General features: G+C 38.8%; 1 protein-coding gene across 1 annotated transcript in view; it reads left to right on the top strand.

Moving 5' to 3' along the window:
• Positions 1-20,458, top strand: part of SV2A (synaptic vesicle glycoprotein 2A) — a 1,331,300-nt gene that overhangs the window by 1,133,210 nt on the left and 177,632 nt on the right. The window contains exon 8 of the mRNA XM_044079906.1: positions 596-706. Coding sequence (XP_043935841.1) covers positions 596-706 — 111 coding nt within the window. The remainder of the gene's footprint in view (positions 1-595; positions 707-20,458) is intronic.

Genomic DNA, 20,458 nt, shown 5'->3' on the forward strand with positions numbered 1-20,458 from the left:
CTATAAACCATGAAATTTAAAACCTCGAATACCGGAAGTTTTGAATTTGCACCCCCCATTTAGGGGGCAAGCCCCCCACACCCCCCTACTTAAATATTCTCACTCCGAGGTAGCACTACATACAAACACACATAAAACACCACCACACAAGCTACTTTCTCTTTGCACACACACACATCACAGCAAAAAAACACACTGATACACACCACAGCCCCTACCCAAATCCCTTAACACACGCACACACTTACCTGAATACATGACCATAGTGGAACTTTAGAAGTACGAAATTCAAAACCTCTGGTATTCGAGGTTTTGAATCTCGTGCTTATAAACTTTCGCTATTATGTGGATTTGGCTTATTGGGATTCGAGATTTCAGTATTTCGAGCTTCTGAACAGAACCCATATATATATATATATATATATATATATATATATATATATATATATATATATATACATTTGTACACCAGCACATGCATCAGGCTGTGCTTCTGCAATTCTTTTCTTTCTAGCAGGAGTAATGTAATGAAATACACAGTAAATGCCTCTTGCAAGCTTTGGTTTTGGTCACTAACGCTGTGTTTCCTTTACAGGTTACCCACATTAAGACAGTGAAACAAGAAGATGAGCTAATCGAGATCCAGTCTGATACCAGTAACTGGCACCGACGCTGGGGGGTCCGCATGCTGACACTTTCCCAGCAGGTACTTGATGAGGAGAAGGGGGTTGGAAGTAGGGCTAAAAATATTAATTGGACTGATTTAACTAGTTTCACATTCCAGCTTGCAAGAAAATATAGAAAACTGCAAAATGCTTGACAAATGCATGCAGTGACTCAATATGAAAGTGAAACGAACACTTTTAAAATGTTGGTGCATTTGTGTGAGTATTGTGTGTTTGACTGCTTTCCATTTCTGTGTATATACATCTTCGTGTACAGATATATGTCTATTCAAACTGAATGTTTAGCAGAATCCCTTCATAGTTATTAATTAAATCTAGATGCATAACTATTCATAGCCTTCACAAGAAAAGTGCACAGATCTACAGAGCCATAGCATCATGTACAATACAGGATGGGCTCTTAAGATGAAAGGTAAAGCTATAAACCACATGACTGGAAAACTCATTTGAGCCTTGTGCCTTCAGCTGTCAAGAGCCTTGTTATTAGGTTGCAACTATATATTTTGTATGCAGATAGATAAATGTATGATTTTATTGTATATATAACGCTATTAATGATTTGGTGATATCTAGATTTTTATTTAACATTCATTTGCTTAAGTAAGAATCGTTTTTGAATTCCAAATAAGGAGAAGGTCATGGTCAGCTGCCTGTCGGGTGCCAGGATTCGCCCCATAACGCATGCACTTGGGTCTCTCCACAATAAGTACCACTATGACTCAGTCATTGTCCATGTTGGTGTGAATGACCTAAGACATACCTTCCTGGATTACATGAAAAGAGACATGGAGGAGCTCTCGGATCTTGTAGCCCAGGCAGATATGACCCTAGCCATGAGTAGCATACTATCATCATCTAGAATGATACCATAGTACAAGTAGAAAATAATTGACTTCAACAATTGGCTACGTTTCTGGTGTCATTCAAAGGTCTACCTGGGGTGACATGATCGACAGACCTCGATGCTTTGCCAGATATGGCCTGCATCTGTCACCCCTGGGATTCTGGATACTGGCAAAGGCTCTTGCCACCCCTGTAGTGCCTTTTTTAGGCAATGCCCTGAAGACCAATTTACCACCATACAACAACAACCTGAGGGTAATGCTACTCAACACTAGAAGCCTAAATCTCAAAATGTACTCACTTGAGTCACTCCTAAAACTAGAAAATATTGACCTCTGTGCAGTAACAGAGACCTGGTTCAAGGCTCCAGAGAGCACCCCAGCACTACCAGGCTACACAGCATATCACACCTTTCGTCCCCCAAACCTGGACAGAAGCCCGAAGGACGGTGGCGTATCCATCTTCATAAAGGATACACACACCTCTAGACTGCCCAACATAATGCATCAGAGATACTATAAGTACAACTAGCACTGACTAAATCTGCAGTCCAGGTTGTACCCTGCTATAGATCCCCCACTATGTTCCAAGACTCCCACTCAACATTCCTGAACACTCTGGAAAGCATTATGGTTCAACCAAATACCCTTATACTGGGAGACTTTAACTACCCCTCCATTAGCTGGGAAAATTACTCCTGCTCCAGCTCATTTTCCCAATGATTTCTGGAATACATTAATTCCAGCACCCTGGACCAACTCATTCTCACCCCCACACCAGAGGTAGAAACATTCTCGATCTGGTCATTACAAACATGGGGGACCGCTTTTCTACACCAGTAATCAACTCCTCCTTGGTCACATCTGACCATAAGTTAATCACAGTTGATATTCAAATCCTACCCCCATCCCCCATGAAGGAAATCACAGTGAAAAACCTCTCCAAAGCCAATTTTGAGCTTCTGAAGACAGAAGTGTCAGACTTCACATCACTCACGCAAACGGAGAAAGGATGTATGGCCGCTGAATCATACACCAAGGCACTGTATGAGCATTTACGCAAGTGCATGGATCAGGCCATACCTAACCAAACCAAGATCATGTCCTCCAAAAAAAGGAAGCCAATCTGGTGGTCCCCTGCCATTAACAAACTCTACAACAGAAGAAAAAAACTGTTGCAGAAAAGAGCAAAGTCCCAAGACTGGAAAAATTCCCTTTTAAGTCATAGCAAAAAACTAAGATCCATCATCAAAGCCTCCAAAGATAATTATGAAAACAAAATTGCAACTGATGCTAAAGATAACCACAAGGCATTCTTTAGCTATGTCAATAATCTGCATAACAATATGCAGAGGTGCTCTGAGCTACTGCACAATGGCACCATTTATACTGAACCAACAGATATTGCAAACATCTTGGCCGACAGGTTTAGTGCAAACTTTACCCCCCCCCACCGCCAAAAGCACCCATCCCAGTACCCAAGGAATGCCAAATCCCTAATATCATGGCTGCTCAGGTAGAAGCTGCACTATCCAAAGTCAAAAACACAGCTTCCATGGGACCTGATAATATACCTGGCTGCATGCTACACAAATTACAAATGGAACTGGCACCTCACCTGTACGCCCTGTTCAAGCCACAACCTCGCACCAGGCTTTGTTCCCACCAAATGGTGCACTGCTACAGTAATTCCACTCCAGAAAGGGGGAGTGACTACTGACCCAGGAAACTACCACCCCACCAGCCTGACGAGCCTGATCTGTAAGGCCATGGAGTGCATCATTATGGACCTTATAAATAAGGATATTAGGAACCTTCAAACCCCGGACCCCTCACAGTTTGGGTTTGTGAAGGGTAGATCATGTTTGCTCAACCTGATAGACTTTTTCGAATCTGTCACTAAAGCGGTCGATGAAGGCAAGGCAGCCCATATAGCCTACCTTGATCTGGCCAAGGCCTTCGACACTATCCCCCACTCAGTGATCACTGACAGACTCACCAAACTAGGCATTAACCACTACATCATAAGATAGGTTGCCAACTGGCTCATGGACAGAACCCACACAGTGAAAGAAGCGGACTCTCAAATCTGACTACCAGGCAGTCACAAATGGAGTCCCACAAGGATCTGTCCTGGGTCCTCTCCTGTTTGGTATATACTTCTCTGAAGTTCAGGCCAACACCAAAGGACTCTGGTTGACCAAGGTGGCAGATGACTGCAAACTGGGAGCCATTATTGACTCTCAAGCTGACGTCGACATCCTATAAAAAGGCCTCACAGACACCAACGACTGGTGCCAGAACCATGGTCTTAAGCTCAATGCTAAAAAGTGCATTGTCATCTCCTTCAGGAAAAACATGGTGCCCATGAAATACCACATCGACGGTAGCCCTCTCAAATCCCAAGGTGTGATAAGAGATCTAAGGACACAAGTAGATAGTAACCTCTCCTTTGACAACTATGTGGCTACTGTAGTTAGAAAGCCCTTTTATGTGGCACACCTCATTACAAAAGGTTTCTCATCCAGGAAGAAAGAAGTCATAATCCCTCTCTACTCATCCCTCATTAGACCCATTATAGAGTACAGTGCCCCATTTGACATGTACCTCACTAGACACCTGCAACATCTGGAGAGGCCACAGAAATTCCTCACAAAGAGGATCTTAGGACTCAAACACATGCCCTATACAGACAGACTCAAAAAACTACAGCTATACTCCATCTCATATCAGCTACTTAGAGGCGATCTCTGCTTGGCATACAAACCATGTCTGACCCAGTGTTTCTAGACATGCTTCATCTGAAAAAGACTCAATCCCTCCACACCACATGGTCCAAGGACCTCAACCTCATCACCACAATAAACAGAACCTGCTGGAGGGACAGGCTCCTAATCCAGAGACTACCCATACTCTGGAATAAACTTCCCATTCATTTCAAGCAGAGCACTTCACTAGCCCTCTCAAGAAAAATCTTGATGAGTGGATGGGTAATGGGAAATTCATCCTAGGGATCATTTCAACAGCCTTGCTCGATAGGGGCGCAAGGAACTAGCATCTGGCAACAGGATGACTGGGTATATTCTTGGGCAAAGCTTGTGTTGACTCCAGGGCCATTAGCCTAGTAATCACCTATGAACCAAATGACGATGACTATAAAATGAGGCTATGCAGGGCCAGACTGGCTCCATAAGTAGTGAAGTAGTTTATTTTGGAAGAGTTATTGGTGGGTGAGGGAGGTTTGCTAGTGGAGAGGTAAGTGAAAACAGAGGCGCAACAGAGATCTATTCTAGATCCACTACATGCAGCAGTTTCAAAATGTATGCTACTCACATGCACAAAACAACACAAGAACAAACTGTTCATTAATATCATCAAGTGCAGGCAGGACATTGGTGATGGATGGAGGCAGCAGTTTCTGGAAGTCTGAGCAAACAGGTGGCAGCTGGTGATCTGGGTAAAATGTAATGCAGGGGTGGAGTTATGGATTCTCCAGGTACCTGCATTTGGATTGGTACATTGCTGCATAAGGTGGGAGAGGAGGGGTTGTGCATGTCCAAGACTATACCATTTAACAAAGAGCAATAAACAATGGTTATAGCAAATGTGCTGTTAGGATGCAGTGCCAGAGGTCTTCACATTTCTTTCTGTAAAAAAGTTTTCTTAATATGACTCTTACCAGAGTTATTCCTTATCTTGATAGTGTTCTAGTATTCTCATCTGATTTTTTTTTTATTTCTGGTTGAATCTAACACAGAATTTGGGAGGAAAACAAGAAGACAAACCATATACCACTCCTTCTGAATTACTGCCATAGTTGCCTTTTGGTTTATAAATAGACAACAATGTCTTACAGCATGGGAATTACAGGGAAATACTGGACTCCTTGGGATGCTGTGTGGCCTAACCATATAGGCAGAAGGCCTACACACCCCTGGACGTTTTATTACTTCTCTATGTACCTACCCTGGATGACATAACATCCAGAAAATGGTGTCCATGTTTTCTTTCCATTAAGTCTCTTTGTGTTTTTGAATAAAAGTTACCATCTTCTTGCACTCAAAACATAGAAGAAACATATGCAAAAATCATATAAAATAGGAAAAAAAACAAATATCAGTAAAAAAATAAATTTTTCTGTAGTCTTACAAAGTTTCTTTAAAATGGTATCTCCAATAATGGTATATGTGAGCTGTGTATGTGTGTGTGTGTGTGTGTGTGTGTGTGTGTGTGTGTGTGTGTGTGTGTGTGTGTGTGTGTGTGTGTGTGTGTGTGTGTGTGTGTATGTGAGTGTGCATGTGTGTGCACATCTGTGTACCTCACACTGGTGTGTGTGTGTGTGTGTGTGTGTGTGTGTGTGTGTGTGTGTGTGTGTGTGTGTGTGTGTGTGTGTGTGTCTAAACACACATCAATGTACCTCACACTGGGTTATGCCCTTTTAAAAGTGGCTAACTAGCTTATCCTTCTACTTCGCTTAACAGTTTAATCTTGCAATAAACATGTTACAGACATGTTTTATTTATGACTATACTTGGTGGTTTGTTTGTTATATTTGTGTACTTCTGTCATCTTGCCATTCAGCTTAGAGAAGGATGAGGAAGAGGAAGTAAAGGGGCCACATGCTGCTTCTAGATGAAGACAGAACGAGGTGATGTGAGATGGCTTCAGCTGAGACACACACACATTGAAGCTACAGGTGCCATCTAGTCTGTTACCATTTAGTCACAGAAAAAATGGGTATACTGATTTCAGAACTTTTAGAAATATATTGATAAAAGAGGATATACATTTTTCCTTATTGTATGGTAGTACTTGCAAGGTGGACAGCAAACTGTTTAATGAATCTTCTTGAATCTTCAGAAGATGATTTAAATTGGAAGGAATACTGCTGGCAGGTAAGACTTAATACACGTGCAGATCCAGGTATGAATGATAGAGAAAACTTCAAGGTAGTTTTTAGCAGAAAAGGGTTAAAACACTGAGGGTGCATCATGTGATGTGAACAATATTATTTATATGAACTGATGTTTGTTACACAACCAGGTGTGAAGTTGTATGTGAATGAAAGCGCTTACCGGTTGTTTTTTATTGAATTAAAGTGTGGATATTGTTTTATTGCCAAGCCGTTTTGTTTTTTATTTTTAAATATTCCCATAACAGAGAAAAAGAGTTAAGGTATAAGAAACAGTTTCTGATTCTGGATCCATATCAGTATGCAGAAATACTCACAAGCTGGAATGGGTAGTAATTGAAAAACCTAAGCAACATACCAGTATTCTGCAAAACTTAACCTCATTCTTATGTTTATGTATGAACACATATTTTATACTATATAATTATTTTAGTCCATAAATGAAGTGGTCACTTATGTTGTATTTTAAGTTTCCATCCAAGTATATTGTTTCAACTCTAACTTTGGTGTGCCATGAGTTTTATTCCTTTATTATAGCTTTCTCTGGAAATTCAAATATCAGAATGCAAAGGAACCACATCACCAAAAACTAACAACCGAAACCCAGTGGGGTGAAAAAATAAAAGTGGAGGTGTTTTTGCAAGGGGAGCTTGACCTCCGCAGTTCCCCAGATGTGGGAAACTTCACACATTTCTAGTCTTACAGATCACTTCCATGCTTGCACTAACCTGGAGAAGGGAGAAATCTACCAAAAATAAAGGAATTAGAGCACACTTATGGATTGCAGTAGCAGCAGCACTTTCCCATGGAAAGCAGTGCCCATGGCTGTGATCCTGGGCAGTTAACTATCTGGGCATTTTATTTCAGCCATTTGTGGACGTACTCTTAGAAATAATATGTTGTTTGTATTAAATGGATCCCTTTAAATCTGGTTTACTTTGTTTTGTGATTTTTTTTTTTTTGTAACTGGATAGGCAGTGGGTATCTAGTATTGTTCTAGTCCATTCAAATGCTATTTTGCTGGTGACAGTTTTCAAAATGGTGTTAATGTTCTGTGGTATTGTGATTTAGCTGTTGGTGTTGTTGCCACGTTTTTGTCTTAAAAAAAATTTAGTGCTACTACAACAAATATACAAAAAACATATAATACATACGTAGAAAATCACAGCTGAACAAAATCATATCCCTTATTAAACATTTCCTTCCAGGCTTTGATTTGGAGCGGTGTTCCTACTGCTGTTAATGATGTTTGTTAAATCAGTTATTACTATCCTTTGATTTTTAGGTTTCAATTTTATTCCATTTCTTATAGATTCATATTAGTAAATGTACATTTAAGGAAAGCTGGATAGCTGCAATTTTTAGTCATAACTTAATCTTTTACTGTAATTCCTTCCTCTGCCTAAGCACCTATAAAATCTTGTTGTGTGAAACAATTTGTTATTCACACCTGTAATCTGCAGTACTTCAGGCCTTAGTGCCACAATATTTTCTGTCAACAAAGAGGTAATTTGTATCTGTAAATTGCCCTATGAAACTGCTCACTGTAGCCCTCACAAATGCTCCTTCCTTTTTTACTATGTCCACCTCTTGCTTGTCATTTCTCCAATTCACACCTACAGATGTGTTACGTGCCTTCATTCTCACAATTCTTGTAAATCTATCACACTGGTATTCTTCACACGCATACATTTTCATAACATTTATTAACACCCCTTCCATTACTTTCATCAAGAAATGATTCCCATATGTTTTGTCCAACCCATATTTTAGATCAACAATGACCCTTCAGCTTATATATGTCTTTGCAGGATCCGTACTGTCTACCAAATGACTGTTTCATCGAAAGTGAAACGGCCGAGCACACTTTTGTGAAAGTGCTTTTCACCGAAAAAGCACTTTTGCAAAAGTGTGCTAAAAAAAGAGAAAAACGTGGGGAAGTGGATGTTGGTGAGATTGCGGCACAGTGCGGATAAGGGAATATTCCCTTTTCCCTACTGTAGTGTGATCTCGGAGTGAGAATCTAAAAGTAGGGGGGTGAGGAGTGCAGCCCCCCACATGGGGGGGTGCAGGTGGGGCTTGCCCCCCTGCATAAATGTGAGTTCTGTGGGGTTTTTTTTAATTTATTTTTTTTTTTACACTTTAGCGAAGGTGCTTTTTCGGTGAAAAGCACTTTCGCTAAAGTGTGTTTGGCCATTTTGGTTTTGTGGGCGTTCGGTAGATAGTCCTAGATCCATCTTTGCTTGACCAGTTATCGCTCCCTTAATTTCTACAAGCATCCTGGTGGAGCAGAAACAGCCTTTTTTCTGTAATGAGAACATTCTCTAAGTACAAGCAGACTCTATTATAATACACAAGTTATTCACCTCTCCTTGTAAACTGTCAGTCATAAAAAAAATTCAGAAACTTCCGTTCACCATTTAAGATACCATTCCATCTCACATATATCAAATTCATTTTCATATTCTCAACAACAGTTATATTTTGCTCCTTTAAATTATATCCTCAGTCTCTCCAAATGTTGTTCTCTACAATATTTACTCATCTACAGCCCCATCCTGTTATTTTTCTCCTTATCCAACTTTCATTTATATTTTTCATACCTACTCAGCACAGTTCCATTATACCCTTCCCACTATTAACAAAGGACATAATTTCACCTTAAAAAGGCAAATAGCTATTTTTACCTGTAGCTATAACAAAGCTCTTGGGGAATTTCATTAAATATATACATTAAAATAAACTGGATAAATTGAAATTGTGCAGGGTTTGATTCTCACTAAGCAAAATTGGCTAGGCTTAAAATGGTCCACAAGGGCAGCTAGCCAAGTACTTACCTATAAATCTAAATATTTATCATTCAATTCATTATTCATATCATTAGGATACAAAGAATATTCAAAAAACATCTTTATTTTTACATTTATCCATACTAAAAAAAATCTAAGCTATTCAAAATAATTATTTTCATAAAAAGCGATCAGTAACAGAAGAAGTTGCTGCAGCATTTTTAATATCCCTCAGATGTTCCAAAAACTATATTGGTATCTTAGTGCCCATCTATCTGATAGATATTTCTCACATGGACACTTTGAGCATAAATAACACCAAAATTATAACATACTTAATATGTATTAACAAGGAATCCATTACATTAATATTATTGCTTTGTAAGACAAACACTACCGCACTTACAAACAAGACTAGAAATGTGGGAGAAACAGTTAATATGAAGCATAATCGAATGGACAAGTTTAAACATAAGATTTAGAACATTTCTATAAGAAGTAGACAGCCTGCCAGGTAATATGTCAACATCGACTGTGTCACTAAATAAAATATGACAGTGCTTTCTTAAAAAATATAACATTGTACTTTCAGTATAACTACTGAACAAAAATTACCCTATAGATACATTGTATCCCCACACATTGCTGTTGTAGGATAACCTTTCACTTTAAATTAACTTAAAAAGGTTGATTTCCTTTACTTACCTATAACAAAAGTCATACAAATATGAAATATAAAGTTCAAACAATGATAATAACTGTCCACCATGCCTAGCAGTCCAAATTGGAACTGACATTTACTAGACCGCAGGGTATTAAATAAAGGTCCATCACTGAATCAGAAGATTATTGTAGTGCATGGAGTGCCATGATTACACTCCATTATCAGTTAAAAAACACCCCAGTTCAACATTAGTCTAGTATGAGACCTGGTCTGAGCAATGCTTAGAAAGTGCTTAGAAAGGTGCTTATCAACTGTTAAGTACCCCCTACTGGTTGTTAAGGTCATGTCTGGCACTAAGCACTAATAGCTGAGAGTGACAGCCAGTAAACAACAGCAGCAGAATATGAAACACCTTAATTTCTTCTTCATTTCTGTCTGCTGTGTAGAACATTACAGACAAACCAACTGCTTCTCTTACACATGAAAACGTAAGGACATCTTATGGTTTGATAGAGCTTCCTAATGACTTTACCAGATTTCAAAGTCAGCACAACACTTTGCACTTTTTTCTGTAACTAGTAGTACATGGAGCAGATAAATCTCCATGTACTGCAAAGAATTATGATTGTATCTCTGATCATAGCCTAATATTATGTGTTCTCAATGTGGGTGCCAGAATTCCTCCTTCGTGCTTCGGTCTTGGGCTGAATTTCTCGGCATTCATGTCTCAAACATATAATAAGCAGGTTACGATCAGAAACCTGATAATAATCATCTATATTAAGATAATATAGATGGATACATATAACTTTCTCTGGGTTTAACTGTTTTACCCTTTCACTTTTAACTTTCATACTCAATCAGCCTGGATATATACAGTGGGATTTTTGCAGCCAAGTCCAAATTTTTCTCCCATTCATCCTCAGTCTCACTTAACTTGTCAACATCCCATAACTCAGCAGTCCCTTTATCTTTTGTTTCACACACATAGGTGTTCTTAGTTCCCTTATCATGCCTAGTTTTGTGTAATATTATTATCAACCCAGTTTTTGTATTCAGGTAGCCAATTGGATACCCTCTTTTTCCATTTCCATTTTTTAAATAGTATTATTGATCAGTCATTCTGCTTGTGAAGTGATGCACCCTACTCATACAAACAACATTCTTTACATGGAAAGTTGCCCTATGCAGCAATAACCACAGTGTAAGACATTTTATGTATGAGCCACTCAGTAGTAATGGCTGGATTTGTCTCAGCCACTGACTGGCAGTTAAAAATTTTCAATGTTTTTTAATCATCTATATAACCAGGGTTATAAATTATTCAAAAAATTTAACAAAATTGATGCACTGTTGCCATTGCCTTGGTACAGGCATAAAGCCATAATTACAGCACAGATGACCTGGGTTCAGTTAGTATCTAGGACTTCTGAGGTACTGACAGAGAGGGAGGGTATTTGCTGATGACACTCCCTACCTTCTCCCATCCTTGTCAGAGGATCTCCTTTGTATCTTAGACCATAGTCCCAACTAAGTTCTTAGTAGCTCTTTCTGCTGCATTTATCTCACTCCCATACAGCACCCACTGTTGCATCTCTTTTCTCCCAGACAGCACCCACTATTTTCATTTTCTCACTCCCTTACTTATGATACCCCCCTCATCATACATACTCTACCCCCTTCCAGCCTTCACTCTTACTTGGTCCTTCCATTTTCTTAATCCCTTACCTCTCTCTTCCTTTTTTATAGGTTAGGACAGACTCCTTACACAACCCTACCCTGCTTCGAAACTACATGCACCCAAGACCCAATTGAAGACTACCTCTCTCTATTTTTTTGGGTGTAATTTTGAAAGTATGTCCTGTTAAAGTTTATTATTTTATATCTTGCCAGTACTGTTTTTTGTTCTCTTTTTTTCCCTTGGTTGCTGCCTCCTGCACATCACCAGGCTGCTCCCTAGTCCTCCATCTTCCGGCTACAGGTTCCTGCTGACTTTTGTTAGCTTTCCTTACTGTTATTTCTCCTTCCATTCTAACCTGTTTCAGTCTCTCTTCCCTGTGCCTGTGTCTTTACTCATTTCCAGTCACTCCTGGCTCCTCTTAAACTTAACTTACCAGCTTCACTGATTGTCTTTCTTGGTATTTCTGAAGCTCCTGCTGATATATCTGTGCTCTGTTTGCCCTTGCTACACTCGAGCTCACTTTGCGCCCCTACCCTACCCCCATTCCCACCCACCCCACTTCAATTATATTTATACTATCCAAACCATCCCCTTCCTGTCCATATCAACCACTCACTCTCCACTTCCTGCCTACCACTAATCCCTCGCCTTCCTGTCCTTTTTAACCACTCATACTTTACCTCCTGCTTGATATTTCCCAACTCTTGCACCATCACTACTTACTTTACTTCCTCCTCTCCCAAACCAGTTTATACTCTCATAGTCCTTCCTACACTCACCACATAAATAATCATGCTGCTTCTATACCTAACATTACCAATCCTAACTCTGCTCGCAAATCTAACCTCCTATCATACAAACCTTTCCAAGACATTCCTATACTCTCCTACCACATGTACTTTCAAACCTTCCCCCATCTCATCCCATCCCCATCTTAATCTTCCCATCTCTCTTCAATTTCACCTTTTACTGCTAAAATAAATTTATTATACTCGAGAGTTACCCTCTCTCCTATAAACCCAAGCCAAAACTTTACTACCACTTTTTCTCACTAACATACTCTACCTCACTTCCCAGCAACATACTTCTTGTTGGTGATATACACCCAAATCAAGGCTCCCCTCCCCAAAACCTTGCACCCACTATCAGCTCCTCCACCCCCATCATCCCACCTCTCACTCCCTCCTCATTCTCCCTAATATCAAACATCACAACACAAACACCTCTCTATGCCCTAAATATCCAAAGCCTCACTAACAAAATCACTGAGCTACATGCCTGGATTGCCCAAACCACCCCTCACATCCTAGCCTTATCCAAAACAGTTAAAACCCCACATAAGTAACAGTGAAATACTGCCAACAGGCTATAATATCTACCGCTGTGATAGAATTACTAAAAAGGGTGGTGGTGTTGCCATCCTCCATTCTGATAGTCTAAACCTCTCCACTATCACCACACCTAGTCCTGATTTACACCCAGCTGAACTTATCATCCTCATTGCTTCCATATATATTTCCCCTGGTAATAATATTCAAATCCTAGAACCTATCTTATCTTGGTTCTCTCACAACATACCCTACAAAACCCTCATCCTAGGTGATGTTAACACTGACTGGACCAAAATTTGTACTGACTCTCCACAGCTCAGTATCAACCTTCTGGGATTCCACCAACTGATAACATCCCCCACCCACCTGCACAATACCACTTCTGCCAATTCTACCATCGACTGGATTCTCACTAACTCACCTAACCTTTACCACCGTCCAACTACCTTAGCAAACTCTTCGAGTGACCATCTTCCTACTACCATCCTATGACACTCCACCCAAGCAGCAAATTCTCACTCTTATAGAGACTGTCATAAACTTAATAACTTCAATACCACCCAATTCAGCTCTATCCTCTCAAGTATTGACTGGTCCATCCTCAAACTAATTCCTCTGAATGAAGCTGTTCACAAATTTAATAACACATTCTTTGATATCCTAAACTCCCTAGCCCTACCAGACATATTCAAATAAAATCTAATTTTGCTCCCTGGCTTTCAAGAGAAACTAAATCTCTCATACATAAATGTGACAATACTCGGAAAGCCTGGACTAAGACTAAACAACCTTCCCTGTTTCACAAGTACAAAGACCTTTAGAACCTTGTCAAAAGACATGTCTGTAAGGGCAAAAAGTCATACTATAATTCTCCCCAGAATAACTGCAAAACTAATCCACAGAAATTCTGGTCCACTTTAAAGAAAATTCTCAATCCCAGCTGCCCTTCTAATCCCTCCCCTTTCCCAAATAACACTCCTCTAGAAACTGCTACCCTTCTCAACAGACACTTCATTGACACTGTCCAGAAACTTACACCCTCAAATTCCAACACAAATTCCACCTCTATCCCTCCCAAGCTACAAAACAGTAAAATTTTCTCCTTCAAATCAGTTCCAACTTCTTACATTAAATCACTCCTTCTGAAGCTTAACCCTTGCTCTCCCTCTTCAGACAATCTCCCACCCACTTTTCTCAAATTAGCTGCAGAATCCATAGCCTATTCAGTATCCCTTGTAATCAATAGATCTATCCAGGAAGCAACAGTGCCAGAGATTTGGAAGCCCTTCTTCACTATCCCCTTGCATAAAGGGGGGAACTCAATGGACCCATCAAATTTTCATCCACTTGCCATCCTCTCTCCAAAATTCTGGAAAAATGTATACACTCACAACTCCTAAGCTATCTCCTCCAACAGAACCTCCTCACTCCCACCCAACATGGCTTTGGCCCTAACCACAGCACCTCTACAGCCCTCCTGTCCTTTACACATACAGTAGCTAAGGCCCGAGATAATAACCTCCTAGTATCCAGCCTTTTCCTCAACCTCTCTAAAGCCTTCGACACTGTCTCTCATCCTATACTTCTAACTAAACATTCCAACCTCAGTCTTTCTCCTTCCACCCTAGCCTTCTTCTCTAGTTATCTGTCTCATAGAGAGCAATCTGTTTGATGACTCTCCTCCTGCTCAACCTTGACAACCGGGCTACCTCAAGGCTCCATCTTGGGTCCCTTCCTGTTCAATATCTTTACAAATGAACTTCATACCTCCTGTAAACAATCTGCTCAAATCCAATATGCTGACAACTTGATTCTTATCTGCACTTCCAGCAATATCTCTGGCCTTCACATTCTTACCCAGGACACTTTTCTATCTTTTGAAAAATGGCTGGCTGATAATTTACTCACCCTGAACCCTAAAAAAATGAACTCCTGCTATTCCTCCACATTCTTTCACTCACCTAAAATCTACCTTTCTCATCTTATCCTCCAATAACACCACCATACAACCTGACTCCCACACAAAGCTTCTAGGTGCCATCATTGATGATGAACTTAAATTTAACCTTCACATCCTTCAAAGTATAAAAAAACTCCTGAAACCACCGGCATGTAACAAACTGTTAAAAACAAAAACACAGGAACGGCAAGCCAAACAAAGTCCAAACTGCTGGTTTAATAAAATAAAATAAAATGAAGCACTTTTCGTTTGCTTGCAAAGCAAACTTCATCAGATTACAACTAAACAATACAAAGTAGAAGTGTACTAAAATAGTACCAGATGATGGATTGTACCAATCAAAACAGACAACATGAAATACGTATATTTAAAGACACACTCCCTCATAAAAGCCACTACTAGCTGCCAAAATTAGAAAACTAATACAATAAATAGAAAAACAATAATTATTATAAATAATATGAATATATCATATAGCTCATAATATTTTATTACTAAATACTATTTTTCTTAAATGTATTTAAAACACCACACCTAAATATAAATATAAATATCAGATGCAAAAGGTGGCCACAACATAACTGAATTACAAGTATGTAAAAATAGTCATAACAAGCAATCTCATCTCTGCAAACTTTTCAGTTTCAAAATGCAACTAATAGAACATGTTTCATTTAAGCCTGGATAATTATAGGCATTCAAATTAATTTGCCAAAACAGTTCTAGTTCCTCTAAGTGTAAAGGTAAAGGTCCACCCCTGATGTCATGGGATATCTGGTCTATAATCATGTATTTAAATTTGTATTTCTTATAAGTCAGAATGTGTTTTGCTAGGGCATTTTCAATTTTCCCTTTGGAAATTGCATACTGATGTTCATAGACTCGATCACAGAGTCTACGCTCCATTTTGCTGATGTACAGTGCGGGGCAACATTGGCATCTAGCTAAATAAACCACATTCTTGGAGTTACAATTAAACCTCTGTTTTAATTGATACTGAATGTTGTTGATGAAAAAACAATTTGCAACATCAACATGCTTACAAAAATTACAGGATTCACATTTACTCATACCTGTAATTTTAGTGGTATTCCTACATTGCTGTTCCAACAAATTCTTTAGGTTTTTACCCCTTCTAAATATCACTTTAGGGTGATCTCGCAATTTACCTAATAAAGTTGGGTTAATTCTAAATAATTCCCAGTTTTTCTGGATAATCTTAGTGATTACTTGACTATCCACTGTAAATGTAGTGATAAAACTCAAGTGAAAGTCAATTTCCCCTCCTACATTCTGTTCACTAAAGCTATTCATGACCTCTTGGTTACCTAAACTAAAAATAACACCTTGGGCCATGCCTACTTGCTTGACACTTAAAATAGGGTTATAAACCTTATTAAACCTCTTGGATTTGACCTCTTCTATCAGGGAATCTAGTAAAGCTTCAGGGTAATCATGACTCATAAACATATTTTTAATAGGTAACATTAATCCACAAACTCATTGTCCTACTATGCATGCAGCCCTCACCAGTTGGCCTTTAATAACTGACCATTTCTGATGGTGAGGGAGACAACTTGAGAAGTGCAGGAAGGCATTAGAATATGTGCTCTTCCTGTGGATCTTGGCTACAAAACATTGTTGTAACCTATTCTTTGTTAGCCAAATATCTAAATAAGCAATCTCCTCAGTATTAAATGTGGATGTAAATTGCAGAAACTGGGTTGACTGATTAAAATAATCTACTAGATTATTACTGTCATCAATGTCACCTTTTAATAGAATAAAAATATCATCTAGGTAATGGGAATTACTCAGATTTTCATTTTTAAACACAAATTCTGTCTCCCAATATGCCATAACTAAATTTGCTATGCTGGCTTCACATGGGGAGCCCATAGCTACCCCCACTTTTTGCAAATAAATATCGTTACCAAACATGAAATGGTTGTTAGACAAAATGACGTCAAGTAATTCTATTACCAAAGCAATTTCTGCCCCTGATGCTCCATTTTTCCTTAACATGAAACCAATCCACTCAATGCCTAACATGTGTGGAATACAGGTGTAAAGGTCTTTAACATCCACCGTTAGAAAATTACATTCCTCATTGTATTGTAAACTATCAATTTTACTCAAAAAAAGACCAAAATTCTTTACACACTTGGTCTTCAGGTTCCAAGTATTTCTTCAGTATGGAATCAACAAATTTTGCACATGGGTAGGTAGGTGAGCTATGACCATCCACTAAGGGTTTCATAGGTGGATCCACCAAACTTTTGTGAATTTTGGGGATTCCAAAAAAATATGGGAACCTAGGGTATGACAACGACATATAGTTGTAGATGTTTTGCTCAATCCTACCTTCTATGAATAAATCATTAATGCAATTTTTGATCTTTTGATAGGCTCTATTAACCTCTGTTCATGTACTCAGTTGATAAGCAGTAGTGTCCAAGCAGTAGTGTGCAATACCAACTTCATCTGTTCTGCATAATCAGAGTTATCCAAAACAACCAATCCCCCTCCTTTATCTGGTTTACAAACACGGATATCCTGTGACTTGATAAAATTAAGGTACTCGCGTTCATATTTACTTGTGTTATGTTTGTACCTCCCCTTACACCCATTATTGATGATATGTCTAATGTCTAATTCACAAGTGTGTTCAAACACTTGGAGTACAGGGTGTAATGGGACGTTGAAAGTTCTCAGTATATAAACACTATCAGCCCCAGATACATTCATAACATCCCCCATCAACAGATTGAAATTCAACTTCCTAGTGAAAGTTTTAATGTCAAGAATAATTTTAACCAAGTCCAGATGTTGGGAGGGGACAAAGGTATGACCTTTAGCAAGGAACTCCACAATATCAGAAGTGATTTGAACTGTGGAGTAATTATATACTTTAAAGTCCCCTGCTTTGTTTGTAATGATCTTTTATTAAGAGCAAAACCTGCTAACTCTTCCGTTTGTTGAATTTGCGGTTGCTCTTGTTGGTGTTCTGGTATATGTTGTTCTGTTTCGGTTGGCCCCTGAAAAATTGGCTTGTCGAAAATTTTGATTAGGATGGGCTGTATTGTTCTGCTCTCGAGAGGCATTTTGTATCCTTTCACTCCTACGGACCCCCACCGAAGCCTCACCAGTATCTAAAGAATCAGCAAGTTCATCAGGAATGTTATTGGGAGAGACCTCTTCAAAGTAATTGAGATTATTAAAATTGTTATGGTTGCTGTAATTGTTAGGGTTGAGCCTGGCTCCCTCAGAAGGTTGTCTGGTAGCATGGTTAGCCTGCTGCCAGACTTGAGCCATTGAAGGTGCAGGGTATGCTGTACCTTGATCGTAAGCTGTACGGTCACATTCAAGCTTTTTAAATTTATTAGCTCTGAGTTTGAGCATATATTGATCTATGCTTGAAAAAATTCGACTGTATTCGAATTTATAATGCAGAAACTCTGTCTGTTCTAATGCTGGTGTCCAAATTCATGACCACTTTTAATAATATTTAGTAATAAAATATTATGAGCTATATAATATACTCATATTATTTATAATAATTATTGTTTTTCTATTTATTGTATTAGTTTTCTAATTTTGGCAGCTAGTAGTGGCTTTTATGAGGGAGTGTGTCTTTAAATATACTTATTTCATGTTGTCTGTTTTGATTGGTACAATCCATCATCTGGTACTATTTTAGTACATTTCTACTTTGTATTGTTTAGTTGTAATCTGATGAAGTTTGCTTTGCAAGCAAACGAAAAGCGTTTCTTTTCTTTTATTTTATTTTATTAAACCAGCAGTTTGGACTTTGTTTGGCTTGCCGTTCCTGTGTTTTTATAAAAAAAAATCACCAAAAACTGGGTATGCTCTACCAAAACCATAGATTCCTGACCTCTAATGTTAGACTGTCCCTGGCACAGGCTCTTCTTCTCCCCTCCCATTTCTATGCCACCCCAATACTAACTAATATTCAGTCCACTACCCTGGCCAAACTCCAACAAACCTACCACAAAATAGCAAGATTGATCAAAATCTCCCCACATAACTCACACCACTGCCTCGCACTCAACTCACTACCATGGCTAGAACTCCCTCGACAACTCCTTCTACCTCAGTTCCAAATTATTCACTCTGTACTTTATAAACCATCCTCCTGCCCTGCTCTCTCCTTCTTAGTATACATCTACACTCCAACTAGCACACTTCGTACTTCAAACCAACAACTCCTTGACATCTACCAACCCAGAAAAACTATTGGTAAACTACTATATAAATCCACTTTATCCTATACCTGGAATAAGCTTCCATCCCACTTATGCTCCATTACACACCCTATACAATTTAAAAAAGAACTCAGACTACACTTTATAAGGACCAAAACTTGTACTTGTCATGACCCTACTTAACTCCAATACTATTCTTTATTCCACAATCTCATACAACTTCTCAGCATATTTTTTCCACCACATATTGTACACTAGCTTCATATCACACCTCCAGATATCCCTTCCACTCCATTAAAGCACTCTCATCACTCACACCTCATAATTTGTACTACTCCTATAATACTACTACTTAATATATATCTTACCACACTACATATGAAAAAAAATATTGAAGTATAGCACTTTTTTTGTGTTACTGACCGTACCTTATTATGCCTCTTAACTTATCACAGTGAATTGCTTTGAATTGTACTGCTAAAAGTAATTGTTTTTGAATTGTAAACTAAACTATTATGCATACTTAAATTGCCTGCAACTGGAGCTTTTCTCCTCGGGTCTCCACTGAAAAAGGGTCTCTGGCCCAGCTGGACTAACCTAGTTAACAAATGTCAATAAATAAATAATAAATGGAAGTGTGGCCCAATGTGGTGAGTAGCAGTCTGAGATTGCTGGCAAACATAAGAGAGAGGTGGTCTATCAGGTAGCTTATTAAAAAAAAATTGATTGAAGTGGTGTAGACAGCACCACTGCCCCAGGATCCCCTTAAGCTCGTTGCTGGCCCCAGATTGAAATTCAGCAATTACTGCTGGAGACTGGAGTGCCAATAAACCCAGCAAACCACATGGGGCACTGGGATGGCTGTCAGTATGACAGAATGGGGTTATAAAAACTAATGTTCTGTTTTTCATTTATCTGATCTTTATTTGGGAAAAAAATGTTAACGTCACATGCTTTCATATAAGAATAACACATGTTGAGTATCAGGACCAGAAATAAGAAGGTCTTAATTACATCAATGAAAATGCTAACCTAGAGAAATCAGTCTGAATGGTTATGACTTGTCTTATTACTAAATTAATGTTTTTTTCCCATCATAAAAGAGTGTTGGATCATTGGAGTTTCTTCTATCCATATCTAATTCCATGCACCCACTACAGGGTTTGTATATCATATGTATACTGTTTGTATGTAGACCAGGTTGAGTCAAGTCACCATGCAAAATGCAATCGGGATTCTGAAAACAAGACATCACAAAAGATCTTATTCTGTGCATAGGCCTGCAGTTGTCAGAAGTTTGACAAATATCTCTCTCATATATCAGTAGACAAGAATACATAATACTGCGCTGCATATGTAGAAAAGGC

The sequence above is a fragment of the Protopterus annectens genome, chromosome 8.part0 (genome assembly GCF_019279795.1).
Source record: "Protopterus annectens isolate FY-2018-M chromosome 8.part0, PAN1.0, whole genome shotgun sequence".
NCBI lineage: Eukaryota > Metazoa > Chordata > Ceratodontiformes > Protopteridae > Protopterus > Protopterus annectens.